Consider the following 27491-nt stretch of genomic DNA (forward strand, 5'->3'; position numbering starts at 1 on the left):
CAGAGAGAGCTCTGATGAGACATCTGTGTACAAACACATGCATGCTGCAGTTTCTCCATCAGCCCACAGAGGGCAGAGATAGCTGCGGGCAAATGGTACATCCTTACCCTAGTCAAAAATAAATATACTGTACTAACATTTATTTATTTCATGCCTAGTATACTACAAACACATTTACATACTTATGTACTTAATAAAAATACCCTGCAATTGTACTTTTAGTATACTGAATTGGAACAACTAATTTTGTGCTATAATGCACTTCAATTGTGTGGAAGGGAAGTTGAAGACTATATATACTTAGTATATATTAGAGATATACTTATGTATATACTAAAGTACATTTGATACAAATATACATAAATTTAGGCAAACTTTAAATATCTTGCATTTAAAGACTGATATTATTTAAAGATCATACTATCCTAATTAATAGTGACACGAAAACACATTTTAGGGATAATATTAAGAAATGTGCATTGTGTACAAGTAATACTCCAAATAAAGTTTAATTATGTATTTTTTATATCAGTAAGTCTCAAGTGATATGTCAGTAAATTTAATAGATTTGAACTACAGTACACTTAGTATGAGATAAATGCATTTTAAACACATTACTTTTTTACTAGGGTAAACTCAGTTGTGCTTCCTTATTAAAAACATTGGTTGTTAATCTCATTATTTACATGCTTATACCTTGCACTAGAAATATGTGCTTTGCTATTGGAAAAAGTTCATACTTTTAGGAGCTATTGGGAAATCCATGCTATCTTTTTTAGATTCAGACATCTAAAAACTATTACATCATCTTTGACCTCATACGGCTTTAAACCGATTTTTTGCAGTTATAATTTTCCACAGGCAAGTAGAAACAAACTGAATTTCATACTGCAAAAAATAGTATTTTTTTTTTAAGTAGAGAAGACAGAGTTTAAAAACAAAATGTAAAGTCTTAGATCTATCTTTCTGTCTGTCTGTATTTTTTGGAGCTCAGTATCTACAAAACTTTCTATTGATCTATCTGAGATACTTAAAGAGCCAGTAAGATGAAAATTCTAAGCTTCCTATCACTGTTTATAAGTCCTGTACAATAGGTTTAAATCCATCCAAGGTTAAAAAACATTGTCATTTTGTCAAAATATCATTTTAAAATTACCTCAATTCTCAGAGATCCCCAAATGGTTCGCGCGAAGCTGTTCAAAAGATTAAGTTTCCTTTAACCCCACCTTTCGGTAGCATACGGTGTTCTGATTGGTCAACTAACATAGTTTTGATTGGTTTTGACCATTGCTTCAGCATCTTTTTGGGGTGAATTATGTCTTATTCCTCTCATCGTGAAGGAAACAGTAAAATAAAAAACTTGAACAGTCTCGCTGCTTTTCTTCTGTGTGGGTGTATTCAAGCCGCGTGCTTCAGTTTGAATCTGAATAGCGCGTTCAGCGCGGGGCGTGCGAAGGGAGACATGAAAAACAGACATCGCGTTGTTTTCATATGGATTACTTTATCACAGAATATCTGTTAGCACCACTTGTTTAGTTTTAAAGTAGACATGTCAAGCTTTCTATAGATATCTCTCTCATGTATCTTCGTTGAGTATTCACGGAGTTTGTACATGACGATCAGCGCAGACAAAGGCTGCAGACAGCACACATACTGATAAGACGCTCGGGAGAAAACAAACACATAACTTCATAATCATACTTCGCGTTGTGATTCGGAGATGCTTGTTGGTCTAAATAAAGTTGGTAATGAACCATCTTTTATGGCCAAACGCTTTGAAAATCCCGCTGTACTCACCGAGATTAGAAAAGCAGTTATCAGTGAAATGTTGTGATCACAACAAAAGGGATTTGTTGTACTGCTCTGGTATTGTGGTAAAAATGAATTTTAGCCATTGGTTCTTCTGATCTTCATTCTTTGGCAGTGAAAATAAAACAAACTTGCCTTTACAATTAAAAACACACCGTCTCCTCGACATGATGCTATCACACCAACCAGAGCGTCTGTGTGGGGGGTGGGGCAGGTCAAGACGGTAGGCAGAGATTATTATGCAAAGTGTTCCTAGTGATGTACATAGAGATGGGCAAAAGATTTTAAATCTATAACGACTCGTTTCGGCGATTCAGAGTCGACTCCTTACTTTAGAAGCCAATAACTTTATAAATCGTGTACTTTTTGGTTTAATTACTTTGCACATTGTTTACACTGATGGACAGCTACATCATACACTGTAATACAGGTAATTTTTGATTTCCCATCTGTTTGGCTCTTTAAAAATATGATAGATAGATGCATGGATATGATTATGGATACTGTAGAAATACCTGATTCTGTCACTGTGTTTATGTTCCTTTGTGACTATTTTTTCCATCTCTGTCTGATCTGTAACACCACAAAATGTATCACTCAACATATGGAAATGCATTTTTGACATCTCTCTCTATCTGCAGCTATCAGCCTTCAACCTGTCTTTCTCTGGGGCTCCAGATGGTATTCAGTGTTGGCCTGGCTGTGTCTTTTTCAATATATAGATGTATAATTTATGACCTTGGTATTCGCAGTCTGTTTGGATGTCCGATTACATCAGCTGTCAGACATTTTTGATGTTAGCGATGATGCTTTCTCTTTGACGATGACATTTGCCGTGCATGACATATGGTGCATTATTAGGTATTGAAACTGTTATAACTAACAAAAGGCCATTTGAACAACCCCCTCACCCCAACTATCAATGAATTCTCATTAGACCTCAGATTTTCATTCTGGTAGAAAAATACAGACTACTGAAAATAGGAAGTGTGGCTTGAGCTTGAGATGAAAAAGTCTGGTTGGCTCTTTTGACCACACAGAACACCTTAGCGCCAATGTAGAACACCATACAGGTTGTAAATACATTTACAACCATCCAGAACTCCTTAAAACCACATAGAAATTCCCTGGAATCCATCTATAGCATTCTTGTGTTGTGTTGGTGACTTTTGCACAGGCAAACCACCATTCACATTTACTTAAAGACATGGAATTGTAGTTAAATATGTATGAGCTTTGTATGGATTCTGAATGATATTGAGGAGTGATTTGGATGTGTGAAACTGTGTCCAGTTCTTCATGAGAATCATGACTGAAGCAGTGACCTTTCGATGTCTAACCAGGCAGATGCACGTTTAGCTCAGGGCTTTGGATTTGTCTGCTGTGTGTATGAGTGTTGCTTTTCATGTCTTTATATTTCTGTATACCAGAGAGTTTTTTTCCCAGTACTAAGGGGAATGTTTGAATGAGTTTCACTTGCACACACAGCATGACTCTGGATTTGCCAGAGACATTAGATGTTGTGGGCTTAGACCTTGAACAGTGCCATCCTTTGATGAAATATTGAAGTATGATATATAAGTATTTCTAGAACTATTGTTATACTATATCATTGTTGTTGTTTTTTTATTATTTTATTTTTTATTTCTCAAAATAACTACAACTTAAGTGATTTATTTGATTTGATTTATCAGATAGTAGATGTTGTGGGCTTAGACATTTATGCATGTAGTGCAATCCTTTGATGAAATACTGATGTATATTTTTAATATTTTCTGAAATGTTGCACATGCAAGACATTTGTAAAACATATATGAGTAAATATTTAAATACTTATTTTAAAATTTGTAAACATTTTTTTATTAAAACCTTACTATTATTAATTATAATTGTTTATAATTTTTATGTAATTTATTTATTATTTTATTTTATTAATTTACATATTCTAAATTACTAAAACTCAATTTATTTTTACAATTATAAATTGTTTAAATATTTCTACAAATCAGAGGCTTATGGTTTACCTCAAGATTTTTTGTCCGATTAGACTTTGTCGACTTTCTACTCATGACCTAAAATGAAAATAATTTTAATAATAAAAAAAAAGCAAAAATAATCACTTGATTTATTAGTGACTAGTTTGCAAGGTTGTCCTACTAAAAGAGATTTTAAATTCTGAAAATATCTATGCTTTGTATCTTTAAGTTTGCCAACAAATTTCTTAAGTATATCTGTAGATTTTTTTTTTTTTTTTTTTTTGAGTGACGTCTTTAAGATATTTATTACTGCATCTTGATGACCCGACGTCAGTACAGTTCCTTCTGAATTCTTTATATTTTTTAAATGGCCAGGCATGAAAGTATAAATATTAACTCAATATAAATACCAACTCACCGACACTTTTTAAATGGCAAACAGAATCAATGCACTCCAGCTGGAGATTTTCACACTTTAAGATTACATTCATTCTGAAGTTCATACAATAGATTGCACACCTAAGGCTGAAATGATCACACAAAGTTTGAATGGAGTCTGTGGAAGTGGTGTGGGTTGAATTAATTTCAGAAGCGTTTGGAGAGGAAGATGAATGAGAAGAGGAGAAATTAGAATCTATGAGCGCTAGAGTCATTCTCATGCTGGAAGTGTAAGGCAGATAAAGGCGGTGTGTTGCAGTGATAATGTGTCGGAGGATGGAGGATTATTATCATCCTCCATGTGTCTCTCACACACTCTCCTGCTCTTTTCATGGTGTGGTCTGTACTTGCTTCCCCCTGTAGTAAGAAGTGATCGGAGCACTATTATCAAAGTTTTACCTAGTCTGACAGTGAAGAAACATTTGAATTAGTAATGAAATAGTGCTCGGTGTTGTTGGTTTATCCGTTTAAAGCCCCTCAGTATCTTCAGATATATGGCTGTGGATCTCTGGTGAGCTCTTATTAGATCATTTTAACAAACATAACTCTGTATTTGTGTGTCAAACTAATATAAAACTGTCATCTGTCAATCTCCTTCTAAATAAACATTCTGCCTATCGCTTTATTGTTCTCTTTACCATTCTATCCATCGTTCTGTTGTTCTTTCTCTAACATTCTTTCTGTTGTTCTTTCTGTCATTATATCGCTCTGTCGCATTCTTTATCATTCTGCGTATCATATGATCTATCAGTCTTTCTCTGGTTCCAACATTCTGTTTTTCTTTCTATAAAACACTCCGTCGTTCTAACATTCTAGAACTTGTTCTAACGTTCTGTTTATTGTTCTTTCTTTCTGTCATTCTAACGGTTCATTATTCTCTTGATCATTCTGTCATTCTTTTGTTTTGCTATTATTATTATTTGGTTGGACAATTTGATCATTATTTCTATGCAATCTTTTTATTTTTCTTCTTCATCAAAGCACGCTCTCTATCCTTTCTACAGTATCTTATGTTCTACTGTTCTTTGGTTTTAGCATTGCATCATTGTTTCTATATACCATTCTTCTTTTGTTTTATCATTCTATCATCTCTCATTCTAACATTCTGTCCATCTTTCCTTCTATCTACTCTTCTAATTGTTCATTAGAATGTTCTTTTTGTTCATTCTGTCATTATTTCGTTCATACTATATCTCTCAATTTCTCTAAATATATTGCTGTTTTTTTAAATCTGTATTTGCTGTATTTGATCCTTTCTATCATTTTATCCAGCCGTTGTTCTTTCTTTTTATTTATTTTATCTTTTATTTTTTAATCATTTACATATTGTACATGTATACGGTGCAGTAGCAAAAAACAGCCGTTTAATTGTAAAGGTCAGAAAGAGAGTGGAAAATGGTCATGAAAAACTAAATGTAACACACAAGTAATTCAACAACTTCCTCTCAGTTACACAAAGTTTTCAGTTGTTTCAGTACAGAAGCCACACATTTCTTCAAATTTCTGTTGTTTTTCACCTCTGTTTAACACATGAGACGGCAACTCTGTGTCTCCTACAGCTTCACTGTGGTGAATTATGGTCACTGCTCAGCTGTTTATAAAGCTGACTCACCCTTCTACACACTGTTTTTAGCATTCATCCGCACAGGATTATGAATTATTGAATATTTGAGTCCCCAACAAATTAGTGTGGAGAGCTTGAGCTGTGGGCCGCTCTCCTTTTCTTCCTCTCCTCAGCTTTTCATTTTGCGCTTGATGGCATTTGACTGTTATTTTGAATAATTTAATTGTACACAGTGGCTATTTTCAGACTGTATAGTGTATATGAGAATTAGTTTCACATAGCCAGGTTTTTATACTGAAAGTCTCAACTTTTGAATATCTTTTAAAGATTCAGTGTCTTGGTGTCACTCATCTTGGCGAGCGTGACTGTTTTTTTCTTTGTAGTGAAATTGGGAGATAAACATAAAAAAGGTTGAAATAGATTCCCGCAAATCATGTAAAGCTTGCCAATCTGAGATTGTGATTTTGGAAAGCTTCATTATCATGCGCAATATGCTTCAGATGATCCATGAACATTCTGTCAACACGCCACCTGAAACGGAGACTGTATGAAATCCCTTTATATATGCTTGGGACATTCAAATGAAATGTAGTTAAAATAATCCAACACCCTGTTTTTGTGTTTCCTTACTTAGTTCCATGGGTTCTGTAGTCTCATTAGCTGCATGCTAATTGTAAATTAAGCCTTTTGCAGATACTTCAGAGATTAAACTCATGCTTTGAGATCCCCAGGCTCCAAAAACAACCAGATTGTAGCGTTGGCATGCGTGTGCATTCAGGGTGGATATAGTCTGCTGTCCCGATCCATTCAAGACTGCTGCCAGGAAGGAGCCCTCCAGGATGACGGCTCACAGGCCCGGGAGCGTGTTGTTGTGGAACAGGGTTTAACATCTGTCGGGGTTGTTTATTTCCATCCGTGTTGTTCTGAAGAGGGGATCACGACTCTCGAGAGGCAGCTGGAATAGCTCTGGGGAAGAGCAGACACTAAGAATTGAAATGCTAAAAGAGCAACATTCAGTCTAGTTTAATATTCACTTGTCAGTGTAACTGTTACCACAATCAGAGGAAAAGTTCTGACATGTAGAAGAATGATTAATTTATCTATAATCTTATTCACTATACACCACTGATCAAGTTTGGGGTCTCTAAGATTTTATAGTGTTTTTTTTAAAGAAACGCTTTATGCTGCTCACCAAGGCTACATTTGTTTGATAAGATATACAATAAATAGAGTAATGGGAAATATTTGCTGCTCAAGGAACATTTCTTATTAGTATCAATGTTGAAAACTTTTTTTGATGAATAGAAAGTTCAAAGGCATTTATTTGAAATGGAAGTCTTTTGTAACATCATTAATGACTTTACCATCACTTTTTACCAATTTACTCTTACCTTGTTGAATAAAAAGATGAATTTCTTTAAATTAAATTTCTTACTGACCCCAAACTTTTGAATGGTAGTAATTCACTAAGAAATAATTCTCCCTTGTATTTGCATCTTTTCCTTTAGCACCTGCTTCTCTAAATGCATTATGCAATTCATGAACACTACAAAATGTTCATCCCTTTTTAATTAAATTCTTTTGATTGGCAGCTTTCCTTCTGGTGCATTCTATAATGAGCCTTTACATCGCATTACGGTGTGTTTACCCAAATCAAAATTTAAATATGCAGTTACATAGTTCATATAAGTTGGACTAAGTTTTTTTGACACTAATTCATAGACATATCCATGAGCAAACCATATGTTTTCAAAGATTTGTAAGGTTTCCCAAATTGTGGTTGGTCACGTGCATGTAAATCAGACTGTCTCTTCATGTTTAAATGGTGGTTCTTGGCTGTAGTGTCATGTTGAAGGTCAAACATCTGACTTTTGACACTCTTTTGAGACTAAAATCAAGGTTCTGCTCATATACACCCTTGGTCAGACCTTAGACAAACAGGTGGCAGGTGTTAATACGAGTCAGCAGGGTTAATATGAATCGTCTGATGACTGCTATTGTAATGCAGCATCTTATTCATGCGTTCTTTTACGTGGGAATGATAATCAAAGCTGTGATTCATAAGGATCATGTGTCTGTAGGGCAGAATCTCATTTAAATGTTCACAGGCGTGTTGTGCAACACTCATTTGACTTCGTTATTTGGCCTCTGTCTATTATTCATCCTCAGTGAGGTTTGGGAGCTTTTAGCATCTGAATGAAGCTCTGAACAGGCTTTCCTTGTGTCTTCACACACTTAGGGAGATGACGAGATGAACAGAGGATCACCAGGTTCAAATCCTCAGTTGCATTCCTACTTAAGTGGCTACAATGTAGAGTGGTTTTGGTAAAACATAGAAAGTAAGTAAACGGCACCTAACTAATAGTACAGTGGAGATACAGCGACCTATATCATTTTATTGAATGATTACTATAGTCATGTATATTTTTATTGACATGGCACTTGACACTGAAAACCATGCTATTCCACAGGTTCTTTTTTTTTCTTCTTAGTTGGTTCATCCAAACACCTGCTGGGAATTTATTCAGCTTACTTCACTTTTATTTTATTTTATTTTATTTTATTTTATTTTATTTTATTTTATTTTATTTTATTTTATTTTATTTTATTTTATTTTATTTTAATATTATTTTATTTTAAATTTTTTATTTTTATATTTTTATTTGTTTAGATATTATTTGATTTTTATATATTTATTTGTTTTAATATTATTTGATTTTTACATTTTTATTTGTTTTAATATTATTTGATTTTTATATTTTTATTTGTTTTAATATTATTTGATTTTAATATTATTTTAATAGTAATTTTTTATTTTAATGTCTTTTTTTATAGTTAGAGATCAACTTTGCTATTACATCAGACACTTGATATAAAATATAACACATAAGAACCTTTTTTCCAGATGCAGAGAGTGGGAGAGTCTTTAACGTTATTTGATGTATTCTTAAGATATTTCTATGATGGATTTCTTTTCCAAAGTTTGCATCACCAAAGGTTTATAAATCTGCAGTTTACCAGGCTGAATTATTTAATACCAGCGAGATTTGGAGTTGATTGAATAGTTAGCCAAAGAAAGTCTTTATTCCCATACTGTAATAAAGAGAATTTCTGAGATAAATTGAATTGAATAGATTGTTGTACAGCAGGGGTCTTCAGAAGGGAGGCTGTGTTAGTACCGCAGGGGCTCCTCCAATTAATTAATTAAATTTTGGTGTAAAATAAAAATTAGTAAGTAAAAATACAATAATATGTGATTTTTAAAATTGCATATATCATGTTGTGGTTACATGCTACTTTTGTAGTAGCTGCTATGGTTTGATTCAGAGGTTTACTGTTTTTGTGCAGCTATAAATATATAGATATGCAAGAAAAAGATGAATCAGTGATGTGCATTTTATTTTTTATGTCCAGATCCATTTATTAAAATTGATTATGCATGACAATGCATTAAGAAATATTTGTTATATTATATATATATTTATTGTTTTTGTTTTTTTCAACTTAATTTAAAAAATAAGATTAAAAACACTACAGTTGGTAGTGTTTTTTTTCTATTTTTATTACTTATTATTACTAAAAAAATTGTCACTGACCAAATATCTCCCTTTTTCTGTCTTACAGAGAAGCTGTTTGGTGAGTTCTTGACCTGGGACCTGCAGGACGCTTTGTCCCACCTGCCTCTGAAATCCGGTCAATCCGTCTCCATCCCTGTCAACATAAGCGCCAAACTGGATTTCTCCGGTCAGGAGAACCTGTTAAACGACCTGAACGATGGTAAACCTCCACATGAAAGCAGCACACATACGCTGACACACAAAAACAACATCATTGGGGTCCGGTCTGGTTTGTCCCATCCGATTTATAGCCATCACACTATAATCAAGACGGGCTTGATTGCTCTCTAAAAGATAGAAAGGCAGTATTCACTTTTCCCTGTTATGGTAGATCTGATCCAAGCAAGGTGTTTGTACTCTCTCATTTTACATTCATCAGAGACATCGGTCATCTCTCTCCTGTATTACCCCCTCTCCCGTACGCTCGGCCCTCTCTTAATTCCTCTCTGGATTAATATCTGTTTCCTCTTTACATCTTGTTCTTTTTGTCTGTTTCCTGGTTATCTTACACTTACATCTTGTTCCTTCCTGCCTAGCCTCTTGTTTTACCTCTCATGTGCCATTATCACAGTTGTTTCTACTAAACGTCAAATTTGCTTGAAACTATATCATATGTTTTTGAACAAGACATATCGTCATTCACATGTACACTGTACTGTTCAAAAGTGTGGGTAGTATCTGTAATATATCTATCAGTATAGACTGGAGTAATGATGCTGAAAAAAGTTTTAAATCAACAAGTCAATAAATAAATGAACAAAAATTAGTATTTTAAAAAGTGATCTTTTTTTTCTAAATTAATAGAAAAAAAAAAAGAAATATGTGACAAAATGTTAAAAAGTAATTAAAATTTGTATAATAAAATTTTGAATGATAAATAAAACAAAATATCAAATGATAAAAATAAAAGTCATATGAAAATAAACTATTATAAAAAAATATGTAATTTTAAAATATATTTTGAATATATAAAATGATCTATTCAATTAACATTTTTAAATATTCTAATAGAAAATTGTGATATATGAAGAATAAAGTATAAAATGTTTATGAATCCATTTGGATCCCAAAAGAGCGACCTCTGAGAAATGTCTTCCAGGTTATCTCGGTCTCTTTGTACACACTTGTAAATATTAATGAGACATGAGGAGAGCAGACTGTAGCAGACTGCGTTTCTGCTTGAATTACAAACAGGTGCGAGCTGAACGGCCTCCTTCCGCTCTCTCTCCTCTCCTGGGTTTCTCAGAAGCTGTTAAAATGTTTTAATTATTGTTGAAATAATAATTTTCTCCGAATTAGGCCGATAAGACAGCTTAAAACTGGTCTTATTAGTGCAGCATGCAGAGGGCAGTGAATTGTAAACACTACTGATATTATCGCAGGTGCTAACACATTATTGCTGTTATTTAGCAGTAATATTAGCACTTTTCTCATCATGATAACTGTAGAAACGATTAAAGGAAGATCAAAACAAGTCATTAAAATGTTGAAGTTTGATGTTGCACTTTCTAATCTCTGATTGGCTGCTCATCCTTCTTTCCATTGCGAAGTCATAATGGGATGCGAGACGTCTTTGGTGTTGCATGTTTCACATGAAGAAGCTTCCAGACTGTTGTCAGCATATTTATACAAATTTCATACGTATACCAATTTTTATGACCCGACCTATGTGAATTATGTAAACCCAAGGGGGAAAGTGCTGCATTCTCAACACTTCTAATACAGTATGCATATGAAAATGCAACATGCACCACTAGCTTATATATATATGTTGTCAACAGATTTAAGGTCAGTGGTTCAGTGAGTTGTTTGAACGATTCATTAAAAAGAATCCGCTTATTAAAAACATTTGAAAGTTGAGCACATTGTACGTTTTCGTTCTGTTCCTTGCGCTCTGTTCCCTTCAACCCTTTTTCTTTTCCCTTTTTGTCTCGGTCGCTCTCTCTGTGTTTGTCTTCATCTCTCCTGTCAGCGTAACTCAAGCTGTGATGGTGCTGATGTCATCACTGTGATGCAGTGCTCGGTCTGTCTCTCAGGAGGCCGTTGGGTTCAGTCTATACGGGAGTTTCTTTAATATGCTGCCCAGTTTCGTTCATTCATCCGTCCTCTATAAATCGTCTCCCCGTCAGAAAGAGGTAGCGCATGAGGGCCAGACAGTCAGACTAAACACATTAGTGCCTGAATGTTAAAATGTCAGTGCAAAAACAACATAATGAGAGAGGAGAGCGGCTCCATTAAATTGGACGGCTCCCCCCGCTGAGAGCCCGCTGGAGGTAAACGTTTGCCCTTCATGCGGGACGTCAGCCCTGGTGCGGATGATGTCACAATGCTACATAGGGATGAACTTCCTAGCCTCACTGGGTAACGTCTGGTAATCGCTGAGCACCACGGTGTTCGATGCGACCCCTGCATTTTACTTAAGTAAGGGAATAAATGACATCTGTTAATGATAACATTCATTAGTGGTAGATCATTTAATTTTATTTTATTTTATTCACTTTAAAGGCACTATATAAAAATAATAATTTATTTTTATAACTATTAATATTATTAAATCTTTAAATTTGCTATACGATATATTACAAACTCTAAGAATATGTGCCTTTGTAATTTTATTTTACACATAAGCTCCGCCCTCTCCTACTTGTGTAACACTTAACTCCGCCTCCTCTTACCTCATGTCAGTCTGTTTGCTCTGTTCTGGAGTCTGGGCGTCTGAGTCTTGTAAAGTTAGCAGCAGACATTACGACATATTGTGTCAGACACTCTTGAGGGGAAGTGATGTCATTTCGGAGGCCGCGGGACTCGTAATTAGGACCGTAAGTTCTATATGTGTCAAGTGTTTAAACACCCTCTCGTTCCCTTTCAGAACCCAAGGGTGGTAAAACACAAATACTGACCAGATCTTTCCTGATGTGAGCTGCTGTGTACTCTTTTACTGAGCAGAAGAGAGGTAGCGCTTGAAAGATGACTGAAAATCACATGCTATTTAATAGATGTTTCTGTTCAAATAGTGATGAGCTACATTTTCGTCCATGAACTTTTCACCGGCCCCCTTACTGCTCTTCCTCCTCTGTTGAATGTCAAAATTCGTCTGTACGAGTTTCAGAGAGAAATCTATGCATGGTCAATGCTGCATTTTACCATCATCCTTTTCCTTCAGACAGAGTCAAAGCAGGTCATGTATTTATTTATTTTTTTACATAATGACAATAATCTGACATATTTCCAAATGACACAGGATAATTAAGGAGAAGAAATTTGATTGTTAGGGCACTTCTCTGTGAATGTTAATGAGGACCATTCATAAAATAATTAAATAGGGTAAATTTTGATTTCATATTGGAATTGGACTGTGAGGACTTTAACGTTTTTGAGTGATGCAAACATTTTCATATGTGTATCGAACTTAAAAATGTATAACTGACTAGAAATGAATTGCACTTTCCAATTACAACACCATTTTAAAATAGCTTCAATTAAAAAGCTTCAATCAGACATTTAAAACATTTGTTTTAATACTCAGAAAACCATACTGACATGCTCCATTAGAAACTTGATGTTCAAATAAAATGTAGTAAAATTATACCAATGTTACTTAATTTTATATAACCAGCTAAATCCTTGCAGATATAACTTAAATAGGGTATTTCACCCAGCCCTGCTGCAGTTGACGTCATACATTTGAGGATCTGTGTTCTTTAGTTTTGTGTTTTTTATGTTTTTGCAGGCTTGCAGACCATTTAAGTCCAAGTCTCATTCATCATATTTATGTTCCATTTCTAAAAATAATCCAGAATCTTTCTCGCTTGAATGAATTTGTGTGTGCGTTTATAAGTTAATGCCGTTATCCGTACGTGCCGGAGAGATAAAATACATCCACCTGAGTGTGTTCCAGAGAGCCACTGCGGCACACACTCCGGCGCCTTATTACCAAGTTTTCCACCTCATCATATTTCAAACTGTCACGTTATAGATTTTAATTTTTATTTCGAGCGCTAAACGCCGGACAAACAGATGCGCTGAGCGATAGAAAGGCGGATGGAGAGAGAAATTGAGAGGAAAGCATTTGAGTGATGTTCACGTCCACTGAATGTGAGGAATTATAGCTGTATAATAGCGTCCTCTCTTCACATAATTCACAGAAGATAGTGATCTCTCTTTCCCCTCTTGCTGTTTCTCAGGCCTCTGGCCGCTGTGTTCACGTGTGCCGGATGTCTAATGTATATTGTTGTGTGCTTTCAGATGGTATCAGTGTAACAGGTCTGCCTGTCTCTAGCCCACTGCGGCAGGTCCTAAAGCCACGTGCTGAAAATAAACCAGTCGGCACTGACGCCAGCAAGAACGAATTCAGTCACGTCAAGGTAGGAATTCTGTCCTCAAGCTACATACGCTTTCTTTTTTTGCTCACTCTCTGCTGTAGGGCCATAGTACATTTGATAGCTGTAGAATGCTTGTTAGTTTATTAGTTAGGTGCAGTGCTGTTTAAATGGTTACTTGGGTTCTTATGACATCACACTGTAATGCCCCGGCCAGATTCAGGTCTCATTGTGAATCAGTGATGTTTAAGCCCTGTTTACACGAATGCGTTTTCATTTTAATAATAATAATAATTATTATTATTCCTTACATTTATGTAGCGCTTTTTCTAAGCACTCAAGTCACTTTACGCTTTTATTGTCAACGCATAACTTAAATGCACAACTTTTGCTAAGGTTACGACTATTGTTTACACTACTCCAGCATTTTCCACGTTCGAAAACAGAGACTTTTGAAAATGCTGCTTACCCCGTTTTAGTTTGAAAACTCAGTTTCAGTGTAAATGGACCAAAATGGAGACTTTCAAAAACTATTGTGAAAACCATGTGATCCCCTGTGTATCCTTAATGACCGTGTAACCGTATCATGTCTCTGTCTAGTATGTCAGTGTTTTTGTTTTAGCCTGACTCCCAATCAACATTTTCGTCCGCCTTGTAATCATTAGTTACTTTGAGTAACAATTCCATCTCATCATCTGTTCACAAAAAGATGTCCTTTCTTTTCCTCGCCATCATGCTCATTGTTGAACCTGCCAGGGACTAGCAACCGACTTCTTGTTTAGACTTTCTCGCGCATGCCCAGTGTGCATGAATGGATATGTGACATGTGTTTTCAGTCATGTAGTGTAGACTAGGGCTGGGCGATATGGAGCAAAAAATATATCTCAATATATTTTGCTATATCTCGATATACGATATATATCTCGATATCTTTACAGGAAAAATAACCCCCCAAAAACTACTGCAAAAACATATGCCAAATATTACAGGTTTAGGGCCCTATGAAATGTTAAATTTTTTTCTTCACCATATGTTTTATTGTTACCTAATTCTGTGTTTTAGCATGTGTAATTATTTAAATGCATAAAGACAACTTAATTTTTTTTTTTTTTTTTTTCTTAAAATAGCCTTATGAAATCTTTTTTCCACTCTGAAATTCTGTGTATTTAAATTTTTCTGGTTATCAAATGAAAGCATAAAACATTCATTTAATTTATCTTTTAATTATTGAAAAGTAAGCAAACTAAATTTTTTTGGTAAACAAAACGGGATTTACTAATAAAAATAAAACATGGAAGAAATGTTGTGTGATTATTCCTTAAAAAATTATGTTTGTTTCATTTTAATAGAAGTAGGCTATGTACATTCTGCTGAACAATACTAATAGATTTCTGGAAAATACTTGTCTTTAACATATAATGGAGCCAGTTGTCCTTTATTTTGAGACTAGTTCTGTAGCCTCCGGTCTGGTTGCGGACACCGCCATGTTCAATATGAGACAACACGCGAGGGGAGGGTAGACAAAATCAAGGAGTAGGGGGGCGAGCGAGCGGGGGCAAGCCCAGCACAGAGGGTAAACAAGCAAAGTGGCGGAATCAGAATTAAATGTAAACAATATATTGATATATACGATATGTCAAAATCTATATCGAGTTGAAAAAAAAAATATTGATATATTTTACATATCGAGATATCGCCCACTCCTAGTGTAGACGGAGATCGTTTCTGAAACACAGCTGAAACGGCAGTGTAAACGCGACTCGTTTTAATTCTAAAGCGCCGTTTTAAAACCTAAACCTAGCAGTAGTGTAAACGGGGCCGTATTCTGTGTGTAGAACATATCAGATTATTTTGTGATTGGTCTTTTTTTTGTTGAATCATGTGTGCTTTTTTTATTCTGCATAGCAGTTGTAAAACTTGACACTTTCTCCCTTTGCATCGGTCTGTGAGCAGTGGTGTCTTTCATTTGTTTCTTGTCCATGGTACTGAAGTTTGTGTCTCTGTCCTTGGTACTGAAGTTTGTGTCTCTGTCCATGGTACTGAAGTTTGTGTCTCTGTCCTTGGTACTGAAGTTTGTTTTTGTGTCTCTGTCCATGGTACTGAAGTCCATAAGTTTTAGCAGAAATCAGATTTGAGCTGACCTGTTGTTGAAATCTCAGTTTGTATGAGCTCAGCTTTACTTGTTGTTATTAAACAGATTGAGATTTTCTTTTCGGAGTAGTATTTAATGGTATTTTTTTTTATTCATATTTATTTTGCATTGTTTTATTTATATATATAACTTAATATTTTATTTTATGTAGTGTGTGTCGGTGGAAGTGATATAATCAATCTAATTTGTATTTTATTTAATATTTATTTATTAATTTTTTATGTTTTATTTTTATATTTAACATTTTTTTTATTATAATAATTATTTAATATTGTGTGGTTAAGCAGAAGTGGTATAATCAATAAATATAAATATCAATCTATATATATATATATATATATATATATATATATATATATATATATATTAGGGGTGTAACGGTTCACAAAATTCACGGTTCGGTTCGATACGATACACTGATGTCACGGTTCGGTTCGGTTCGGTTCGATACGTTTTAGATACAGCAAAATGTAAAAACATCTCAACTTTTCAGAATGCCGCAAGCGCACCGCGGGTCATGTGACAAGAACCAACCAATCAGCTTCATCCTTTCCCGTAACAACGTTGAGAGCTCAGCCAAGATGAAGGAACAGCTGATCATAGTTGTATATGGATTGCAATTTTGAAATAAATTCAGTAGCAGAGCTACTGCAAGCGATTTTTAGAGCTGCAAATCCATTTATCCTTCGCTGAAATTTCCGCGTCTCATGGAGAGAGCACATCATTGTTGCTTAGCAAAGACAGACGCCTCAGGAGAAAGACGCGCTTAGCGTTTTCCATGCGTTTTTAGGCACGATATGTGAACGGCCCCTAAGGCACTCGCTCACTCAGCACGCGCTGAAGGCTCGTTGCAAAATGTCTAATGCATTTAACAGACCAGAAATATAAGATCTGGTGTTTGGGTTGGATTCCCTGTAAGCTATAGTGTCTAAATGCTGCAGGGATAGTTTGCTGCGTGCATGTTTCTCCTTTTTTTCGTCTTTTCCCAGATAGTACTGACGCATATATCCCAGATATTCCCGCTGTTTTTTTTTTGTTTTTTTTTTGTAATCCCGCTGGTGTACCCTGTCATGTTGCAGATGCGACATACCGTTGTTTATTTATCCACCACTCTCTTGCCATCACCATTATAGCTTAAAGGGAATCCAAAGTGCACCCAAACACCAGACCTGTTGGTTATTGGAGGATCTTCTCATTTCTAGTCTGTTAAACGCATTGGCTATTTTGCAACGAGCCTTCAGCGTGTACTGAGTGAGCGAGCACCTGCTGAGTAGCCTAACATAAACATATAAGATGGTGTTTTTTTCTTCTTCGGGAGTGTCAGGGGCGTTGCCTGTTACGTTGTTTGGGTTATTGGGCTACCTTGTTGAACGCATATCATTATATTTCTTTCTCTCTCTTTTTTTTTTTTTTTTCAAATATAATTAATTACTCCAACGAACCGTTCGGTATACATAATGCGTACCGAACCGAAAGCGTCGTACCGAACGGTTCAATACGAATACGCGTATCGTTACACCCCTAATATATATATATATATATATATATAATCAATTCAGCCTGTAATGGAAGAATTGACCATCATCTAAAGGACTGTTCACACTGACAGGGATCTGCAGTTGCACTAAGACTGGAGGTCATTCAATTTCAAAGTTTCCTGCAACCTAAGTGCACTATAAAAAAAAACATTTTTCTTTGTATTTTAAAACGAGCTCAGTTAACTTGACAAGCAACATGGCATATGATAATAAATCTTTTTCTTTTTTTGAGAAATCTAAATAAATTTAATGAGATGTATGCTTAAAATGCACTACAGAGACTAAATAAACTTAATTCAAAAAGAAAACACATTTATTTTGTCTTACCCCGTTAGCAATTTTTTTTTCAACATAAACTAATTTCCGCTCCAGGATTTAATTTTAAGAAGCAAGAAAACTAAATGGTGTTAAATTAAATTACATATGATTTTTACCAGTAGTTCACGTCATTTGTGATCAGATTTTTAAAAGCTATTTGCAGCAACATCGGGACGTCCAGCTTCAGGAATGCTCAGTAGCGACAAGCAGTAAAATAACAGTCAGTGTTAGCGGGGAATGAGACTGACAGTCCTCCATCCATGAGACTGACAATCTACCTCCTTCCCTCCTGTCATCACTGCATAATTCAGTGCCATTTTCTGCAGAAAGAAAGAGTTTGAGGACGCCGGAGTGAGAGAATACAGATGCATCCTGAATGGAAGCTAGGTGAACAGGGAAGCTTGAGTTAGTAATGAGAGGGAGGAAGTGTTGAGTAGCAGGACACATCATATATCCCAACCTGAGACACTCTGAATGTTTGAATCTGGACGAGCTGAAGGTAATCATTTCTTTCCGCCTGACTGACTGTGTCCCACTGCGAATCACAACAGGAAGTGTCTTCACTGAGACTGAGACAGTGTCCCGGCCCTCACTATCTCCAAACCCCCCAACGGCTTAGCAGTGAAGAGAAGTCATCTCCAGCTCAGCTGTTTCCAGTGCAGCCTTTCTTTCTTGTCCAGGGTCTGAGGAGTGATAAAGAAGACTCCTGTCTGCACTTCTGGGCAGGCTGAGCACAAGAAAAGTTCTGATTGAGGCTTTTGGAGAGGGAAGATTGGGGTTAGATACCTGAGAGATTGAGAGTGTGTTTCTGTGTGCTCAAGAAGAGGGATGATTTGCTGCTCAAGAAAGATGTTTTATTATTATCAATGTTGAAAACAGTTGTGCCCATAATATTTTTGTTGAAACTGGGGTACTTTTTTGTTTCAGGATTTTTTGATCAATAGAAACTTGAAAATAATAGCATTTTTGTTTTTACAGAAATCTTGTATCATTTTCACATGACCTTTTTGCCACTTTGACCCATTTAATATATTAAAACTAATAATTTCTTTAAAAAAAAAAAAACAAAAAAAAAAAAAAACAGATCTTTTGAACAGCAGTATATGCTTTCTTTTTTACATTGCTTTTACATTTATAATTATTTTTTAAGAAGTGTGTGTCCTTCCACTTTGAGCAGTTTTTACGTCATACAGTTTGATTTCTATTAAAACTAGGAAGATTTTTGTTTCTTTCTTAACATTTCCCATAACATTTTTCAAGATTAATTCTTTATTTTTTCTGGTTTCCTAAATGTTTTTATGTGTAGATTTTATCGTTTTACCCAGATATTCAATTTTAAACTATGTAAATCTGTTATAAAAATATTTTATATGTATAATACATTTAAAACTAATCTAAACAAAACTAAAATTTGCATATAGTCAATTATAAACCATTTCAGTTTTTAATTTGTGAAATTATTTTTCTAAAATAATCAAAATTATGACTGGCCAACAGCAGTAACGTTATTTTAATATTTTTCAGTATAGTTAGTATAATTGTTTACCAAGACTACAGCATCAGTGAGGGCTTGAGATCAAGTTTGAGACGTTGTGTGAAGAAAACAAATGAAGACAAATGACACTAAATATAATTTGTGAACAGAATATTTTATTGAGTCTTAGAAAAATGCATTTAGTTGGGCGTATTTAGGATGCATGAATGCAAGCTATGAGATTAGCCTCAGCAAGACAAAGGAGTTGAGCATGAGCATGAACATATTTCTTTTGAAGCCATGAAAGGCAAAAAAATAGCTTTGCAAAAATAGCTTTGGATTCAAATCCAGAAGAGCCCAAACTGGCTGGTTCCGACGCATATACTAATGTACAACCTCCAAATTCAGATTATATAAGCGACTTTACCCAATATTGAAAATTGTCTGAAACTACTCATGATCGGGCCATTCAAGATGTAGATGATGCAGATGCTTCATTCTGACGGCACCCATCCACTGCAGAGGATCTACTACTGAGAAAGGGATGTGATGCTATATTAACCCCTAATCTGTTCCAATAAAGAAACGTACTCCGCTACATCTCAGATGCCCTACGTGGGTGTAAATTTTGGGTTCACCTTTTTTCACCTTCTTGGGTGAAGTGTTCCTTTAATTTGTTGGAAAGTGTCGTTTGATTGATTCAGTGTTTTGCTCATGGATGTATCCCTTTAGTTTTCCTATCAAAACACAAGTTTTACAGAATGCCACATGTCTGCTGTGAAAGCATCACAAGAGATGCGAAGAATGCACGCTGCTCGCCAAGGGCAAATTTCTTCGAAGACAAACGACAGTGGATTTCTGTTCAGCTGGAATTTATGCCATTCACAGACTTCTTCAAAAACCACTCTGAACTAGCTCTGTTTAAAATGAATGAATCATGTTAAACATGAAATGAATCGTGTCCCATTTCCAAGTTGGATTTAGACTTGCTTTCACACTCTTTGTCCCTTTTCGATCTCTTTTTATGGGATGTTTTCCTCCGTTTGTATTTTCCTGCCATTTTGTTCTCAGGTTTAGAGATGTTGAAAACAGCACACGTTGTTTCTTCATTGTTTCTTCAGCCAGACGGTGAGAAAGCATTTGAATAATTCCTCAGATGGCACTGGAGGGAGAGCGAATCGATAGAAGCTCTATTTTGAGGCTGATGTGAGTTCAGTTCAGTAGATTATTGATTTGTTTTCTGCCGGTGTAAAAACGGATCATCACATGTGACTCCTGATGGCTCCTGCGTGTGAATGTGTATGTTATGGCACCATGTGCTCGTGACTGATCCCGTGACTGATTCTCCGCTGTGTTTGTGTGTTGGCAGTCATACTAGCACACACACACACACACTTACTTGCTTTGGCTATCCTTCTTCACACGTGGATAGATTTGCGCAGCTAGATGCCACTTTTTTTAAATTTCACATCTGCATTTGGTTTGGCAGAAGGTAGGTTTGGATTACTTATGGTTAAATCAAACCATAATGGCCTTTCTGAATGCATTCTGAACACATTACATTAATCAATAATTACAGTAAATGCAGTAAAAGTCTTGCATTGTTACGAAGGGTTTATCACACTTCCATTGCTCCAGTGTTCAATGTCACATGATCTCTCAGAAATCATTCTAACTTGGTGATTTGATGCTCATTTCAACAGTTATTATTATTGCTGTCCACTGCTCTGTGTGTGTGTTCACTACTCACTGCTGTGTGTGTGCACTTGGATGGGTTAAATGCAGAGCACAAATCGTCCCTTACTTAAACACTTACATTTCTTTACCATCACTTCTGATCAGTTTGCACTCATTCTATATAAAAGTTAAATGTCTTAAAACAAATGACTGACCCTAAACTTTTGAATAGCAGTTTACATAAAAAAAAATCAAGAAATATTAATTTCTCATTAAAATAAGCCTTGTATAGGAAGAAAGAAGTACACCCTCCCACCTATTTTCTTTCTGTGCTTCACCTCTCATACTCGTTGGGTCCAGTTTGACGTGATTCAGTCTCACTGTGTGGGTCTGAGAGGTGCAGCCGGGACATCAGGAGGCTCAAGGGGCAGTGAAATGCTGTGAAGAGTCAGTTTATGTGATCACTCAGCAGAGAGACTAAACACAAGAGCAAGAGAGAAGGGAAGATTCGTATCAGCAGCTGGAGTCATGCCCGTGTGTGTGTGTGTCTGGCAGCTCATCTGTGAGATGATGTATGGCGGTTATGCTGTAGATCTGGCTACTGTGTAAGCACTTTCAGCAGCCAACCACAGGGAATCACCACACACACACATACACGGATGCGCACGAGAAGATGCAGTGTGCTTCAACCCTCTTATCAATAGCGCAAAAAGTAATAATACAATTGGAGTAAGTCTGGGTGTATTTGCTTTGACTCCAGTACGCTTAGAAATTAAAACCCATTAAAAGTGGACTGGTTTGGAAAAAAAAGAAGCTTAACATTCCAGTGAGAAGTGACATTAGATGCACACGTTTATTTAGCAACTCAGTCTTTTCTAAAGATCATCTTAGCAGGATGAATACTCATACATAGAATATGACCTTTCCAAATAAAAGAAGAAATAAAAAATGAATATGAAATTAAAACTGACCCTGTTTGCATTCTCAACAAATAACTCTGATCTTATTGTACACGATTTATCAGTCTGTTATTCTTAAGTCATAAATATATAATCCATTACAATATGGTTGTAGCAATGTCGGTTTAATGCCGACTTTAGTATTTAGTTTTGAAGATATGCTCATGAAAAACAAAATTTTGTCTTTCTCTTTGGTGCAGAAACTTGACTAACATTAATAAAAAAAATAATAAATTGCTTAAGGCATTTAACTATTCACTCGCATTTCTGTTTTAGCCAATCAGGAGACAGAAGGTTGTTTAAGATGGACGTTAAATGAAAACTAAAAGTGGCAGTTCTGAATATAAACAATGAAGCACCGCTGAGACTCTGAACGCATCATCGATATCTCTTTGGAAATGCTAGCAACATTGTGCAGTGCTGCAGTGTGTGTGTGTGTGTGTGTGTGTGTTTAACTTGGACAGTTTTATTTAGACGTAGTCTTCTGGAGATTTGTGTGTAAGAAAGTACACACACAGTTGTGTATTTTTTTGTTTGTTCTAACTATAAGTGCCTACAGTGGCACAAAGGATACAATCATATCTTAGCAACTGGCAAGTGTGGCATTTTCATAGTTTTACATGGATGGCATTGACCCTCAAGAAACCAAACACACACCAGACACACCTAGCTGTCTGAATGTAGACATGCCATAGGTAACTAAATAGTAGTAACTGCTGCATATTAAACTTGTTCTATCTTCTGTCTCTAGTTAGGACTTGAATTCAGATCACTGTGTGTTTTCTTGCATGTTTGTGTATATGTGTGTATGCATTTGTTAGTGTTTTGAGTATCTGTGTAAGTGCGGTGGAGCTCTTAATTTCTGGAATCACTGCAAAATAAATCACCTCTGGAGTCCTGAATATGAGTCTGCATGCGGAATTGGATTTAAAGGGATAAAAAGATTATGTATTACAAAAATGCTCTTGAGTTGCAACCCAAAACAAACATTCAGCACAAGCGGTAGTCCGACTGGCAACAAATAATTATTATGAGATAATTCTTTTAATTAATTATCTGAAAAGACTCCGTTATGTTTTGAGTTATGTTTGGAATCAGTTTGACGACTCCTTCACTGAATTAGTTCAATCAGTCTGAATCAGTATTTTACTCACTGAACCGTTTTTTTTGTTTTGTTTTTTTTACTGTGGTGTCAGTGTTTTATATATATACATACAGGTGCTGGTCATTATAATTAGAATATCATCAAAAAGTTGATTTCACTAATTCCATTCAAAAAGTGAAACTTGTATATTATATTCATTCATTAAACAAATACTGATATATTTCAAATGTTTATTTCTTTTAATTTTGATGATTAGGACTGACAACTAAAGAAAATCCCAAATTCAGTATCTCAGATAATTAGAATATTGTGAAAAGGTTTATTATTGAAGACACCTGGTGCCACACTCTAATCAGCTAATTTACTCAAAACACCTGCAAAGGCCTTTAAATGGTCTCTTGTTCTGTAGGCTACACAATCATGGGGAACACTGCTGAATTGACAGTTGTCCAAAAGACGACCATTGACACCTTGCACAAAGAGGGCAAGACACAAAAGGTCATTGCAAAAGATGCTGGCTGTTCACAGAGCTCTGTGTCCAAGCACATTAATACAGAGGCAAAGGAAAAGAAAAGATGTGGTAGAAAAATGTTTACAAGCAATAGGGATAACCGCACCCTGGAGAGGATTGTGAAACAAAACCCATTCAAAAATGTGGAGGAGAGTCACAAAGGGTGGACTGCTGCTGGAGTCAGTGCTTCAAGAACCACTACATACAGACGTATGAGACATGGGTTTCAGCTGTCGTATGCCTTGTGTCAAGCCACGCTTGAACAACAGACCGGGTCAGAATCGTCTAAAGACAAAATGGACTGGACTGCTGCTGAGTGGTCCAAAGTTATGTTCTCTGATGAAAGTACATTTTGCATTTCCTTTGGATATCAGGGTCCCAGAGTCTGGAGGAAGAGAGGAGAGGCACACAATCCACGTTGCTTGAGGTCCAGTGTAAAGTTTACACAGTCAGTGATGGTTTGCAGTGCCATGTCATCTGCTGGTGTTGGTCCCCACTGTGTTTTCTGAGGTCCAAGGTCAACACAGCCGTATACCAGGAAGTTTTAGAGCACTTCATGGTTCCTGCTGCTGGTCAACTTTATGGAGATGCAGATTTCATTTTCCAACAGGACTTGGCACCTCCACACAGTGCCAAAGCTACCAGTACCTGGTTCAAGGACCATGGTATTCCTGTTCTTAATTGGCCAGCAAACTTGCCTGACCTTAACCCCATAGAAAATCTATGGGGTATTGTGAAGAGAAAGATGCGATATGCCAGACCCAACAATGCAGAAGAGCTGAAGGCCACTATCAGAGCAACTTGGGCTCTCATAACACCTGAGCAGTGCCACAGACTGATTGACTTCATGCCACGCCGAATTGCTGCAGTAATTTAGGCAAAAGGAGCCCCAGCTAAGTATTAACTGCTGTACATGATCATACTTTTCACATTCATACTTTTCAGTTGGCCAAGATTTCTAAAAATCCTTTCTTTGTATTGGTCTTTAGTAATAATATAATTTTCTGAGATACTGAATTTGGGATTTTCCTTAGTTTTCAGTAATAATTATCAAAATTAAAACAAATAAACATTTGAAATATATCAGTCTTTGTGTAATGAATGAATATAACATACAAGTTTCACTTTTTGAATGGTATTAGTGAAATCAACTATATATATATATATATATATATATATATATATATATATATATATATATATATATATATATATATATATATATATATATATATATATATAAATTTTTTTTTTAATATGTATATATATATATATTATATTTCTGAAGGATCATGTGACAATTAAGACTGAAGTACTGACTGATAAAATAGAAGTATAGAATATAGAAATAGAACAGTTTCTTTAAATTGTAATAATATTTCACAATATTACTGTTTGTACTGTTTTTTTTTTTTATTGTAGTGTATAGAGTTATTAATATATATAGATACTGCAGATGACAGTGGCTTTGAGAGTATTTTTTGTGTAGTGTGTGTCTCAGTCCATGTGTATAATCTGGCCAAGCAAACCGAACAGATTTCCATGTGCTTACACACACACACACACACACACACACACACACTCACACATGCTTGTGTGTGTGTGATATGATGGATGGCTCAGTCTGGCTTGTTTGTGTTTTACATGGATGCCAGCGTGTGTGTGTGTTGGGCATCAACAGCTGGTTTCTTGGCTGTCAGCGTGTCAGAATGTGTGTAGGACAGCAGGCTGTCATTGAGACACAGGTTTGAATGGGCTTGGTTTGCTTCATTGCTATCATTTAGTTTAATTCAAACAAGTAACTATATTGTCCTGTTCACACACCACTGAACTGTATTGGACGTTTAGTAGACAGATTTAAGGAGTTTTTTCCTCAATAATAATAATAACAAGTATTTTATTTTATTTATTTATTATTATTTTTTTATTATGATTATTTACGATTATTAAACGCACAGAGACCAGTGTTGATAAACACATCTGATAACCTGCTGTTATCAGGATCTGACCACATACACACAGACACTCTTCTATTCAGGCTATCTGAAAAATAGGCTGTAAAAATGAGAATGCCCTTCCTTTACATCTTTCGTATACACTGTATCTATAGTATTCTGTCTTTCTCTAGAGAACAGCTATGACTAGTATTTTAGGCTGATTTTGAGATGGATGTGACAGTCAGACAGAGGTTTTATTGTTATTTAAGCTTCTCCTGTTGTATTTTCCTGTAGGTTGAACCTCTAAACCTCTCAAAATCACAATTAGTCTTTCTCCTGCTCTTATAGAACCATATTAATCGACTGTTGAATGATATGTTGCAAAACAAGTTATTTTATAAAAACATTTTTTTGGGAATATTTAGAAAATGGCATCAAGTGTGTTTGTTTGTTTTTTCTTTATTTTAATCTCTATTTTGTTTGTTTGTTTATTAGTTAATTCATATGTACAATCATTAGTGTAAATCGTTTTTGTAGAATTTATTTATTTTTATGGTTTGCTCATTTCTTAATTTGTTGGTCCATGTATTAGTTTATTCATTATAATTTTTTTCACTTGTTCATTCACTTTTTCATTTTGTTCATTCTTTAGTGTGTTTGTTCATGTATTTCTTCAATCATTCTTTCTTTCATTTGGAGTTAGCATTGTGTATTTAATGTATTTGTTCATTTATTAATGTGTGAAATTCATTCATTCATTCATGAGTTTGTTTATTTAATTATTTGTTTTCATATTTGCTATTTTTTGTTTTTTATTCAGTTGTTTGTTAATTTGTAGATTATTTAGAGTCATTATTTTATTAATCCATCCATTTGAAATTGATATCATCACATTCAAATATGGCCTGGACTAGATCTAACTTTCTCTTTTATCTCAGTTCAGTGCTGCTTTATTAGCACGACTATCGGAGTACAATATTGCAAAAGCATTTAGGACTCTCTCTCTCTTTCTCTTTCTCTCGGTCTAGTAATGGTCTGTAAGGAGGATGTAAATTAAAATGTCAGAGATCTTTATGAAGTGTATTGGATTCCACATCCTCCTCTTGTAAGCCATAAAACTCTGGGGTCTTAATAACCGTTAGGACATGACTGAGGGGCAGCGGGCGTTTCAGACAGGTTAAACGAATGTCTGCGTTCGCATGAGCAGAATATTTCTGTAGTTAATATTCCAGTGGTGCAGCGGTGATATTTGGGCTGTTTGAAAGTGTTTGACACTCTGAGGTGATTCTGCAGTGATCACCTTCACCTCTCACTGGAGCTCTGAAACATTCGTCCATTTCACCCTGAAGGCCTTTGCTGTATGTTAAAAAAAAACCTAGAGATCTTGTTTAAAACGCGATTTCGTTTTAGTACATCTAGGAGTTTCATTTACGTTTTACTGAGTCTGACTGCATCTTATTTCAGTCATTCAAATATATGTCAGTTCATTCATTGCTGGTTTATCCATTATTCTCCGTTCTTGTATGAATGCCTCTTATTTTATGTATTTGTTTTTCATTTGTGTGTTCGTTCATTCATTCTTTCATTTTACTTTGTTGGTTCTAATTTATTTGTTAGTTCAATCATTTGTTCATTCATCCTCTCGTTTGTTTATTTGAAGAGTTTGGTTCCAAAACGTGATAAACGGCATTTAAAAAATAAAAAATAAAAGAGTTTCCACCAAAATCAGTATTGTATCTGGTCGGTATTGAAAAGTTGTTCATTTTACGCAAAATGCGATTTTCGCAGAGTTAAAGGTCATGTTTTCTCCCTTTTTTTCCAAACCGCGGCAAATGCCATTCTCCCTTTTTTGCAGAATGCATATATCCGCTCAACCACTCACAGCTTACCATTCCACGCACTGTAAACAGTAACAACCAATCAAAGCGCACCATTTAATGCGCTCTAAATAGTAATGGTGGCACCCTAGTTTTTCTCATCTACTTTGAACTTTATGATCAACAAACAGGGGCTGCATGATAAATCACTGTGTGATTGTACATAGATTACTGACAAGCTATGCTATAATCACATTCATTAGATGAATAACATTCGATT

The 27491-nt window shown here is 35.4% G+C and overlaps 1 protein-coding gene across 4 annotated transcripts in view; it reads left to right on the forward strand.

Moving 5' to 3' along the window:
- The window catches only part of LOC127935454 (trafficking protein particle complex subunit 9), a 181469-nt gene that overhangs the window by 80407 nt on the left and 73571 nt on the right, over nt 1-27491 (forward strand). For all 4 annotated transcript variants that reach the window (XM_052533331.1, XM_052533334.1, XM_052533330.1 and 1 more), the window contains 2 exons: nt 9412-9564; nt 13650-13768. In XM_052533331.1, the coding sequence (XP_052389291.1) occupies nt 9412-9564; nt 13650-13768 (272 nt within the window). The remainder of the gene's footprint in view (nt 1-9411; nt 9565-13649; nt 13769-27491) is intronic.

Source organism: Carassius gibelio, chromosome A19, assembly GCF_023724105.1.
Source record: "Carassius gibelio isolate Cgi1373 ecotype wild population from Czech Republic chromosome A19, carGib1.2-hapl.c, whole genome shotgun sequence".
Lineage (NCBI taxonomy): Eukaryota > Metazoa > Chordata > Actinopteri > Cypriniformes > Cyprinidae > Carassius > Carassius gibelio.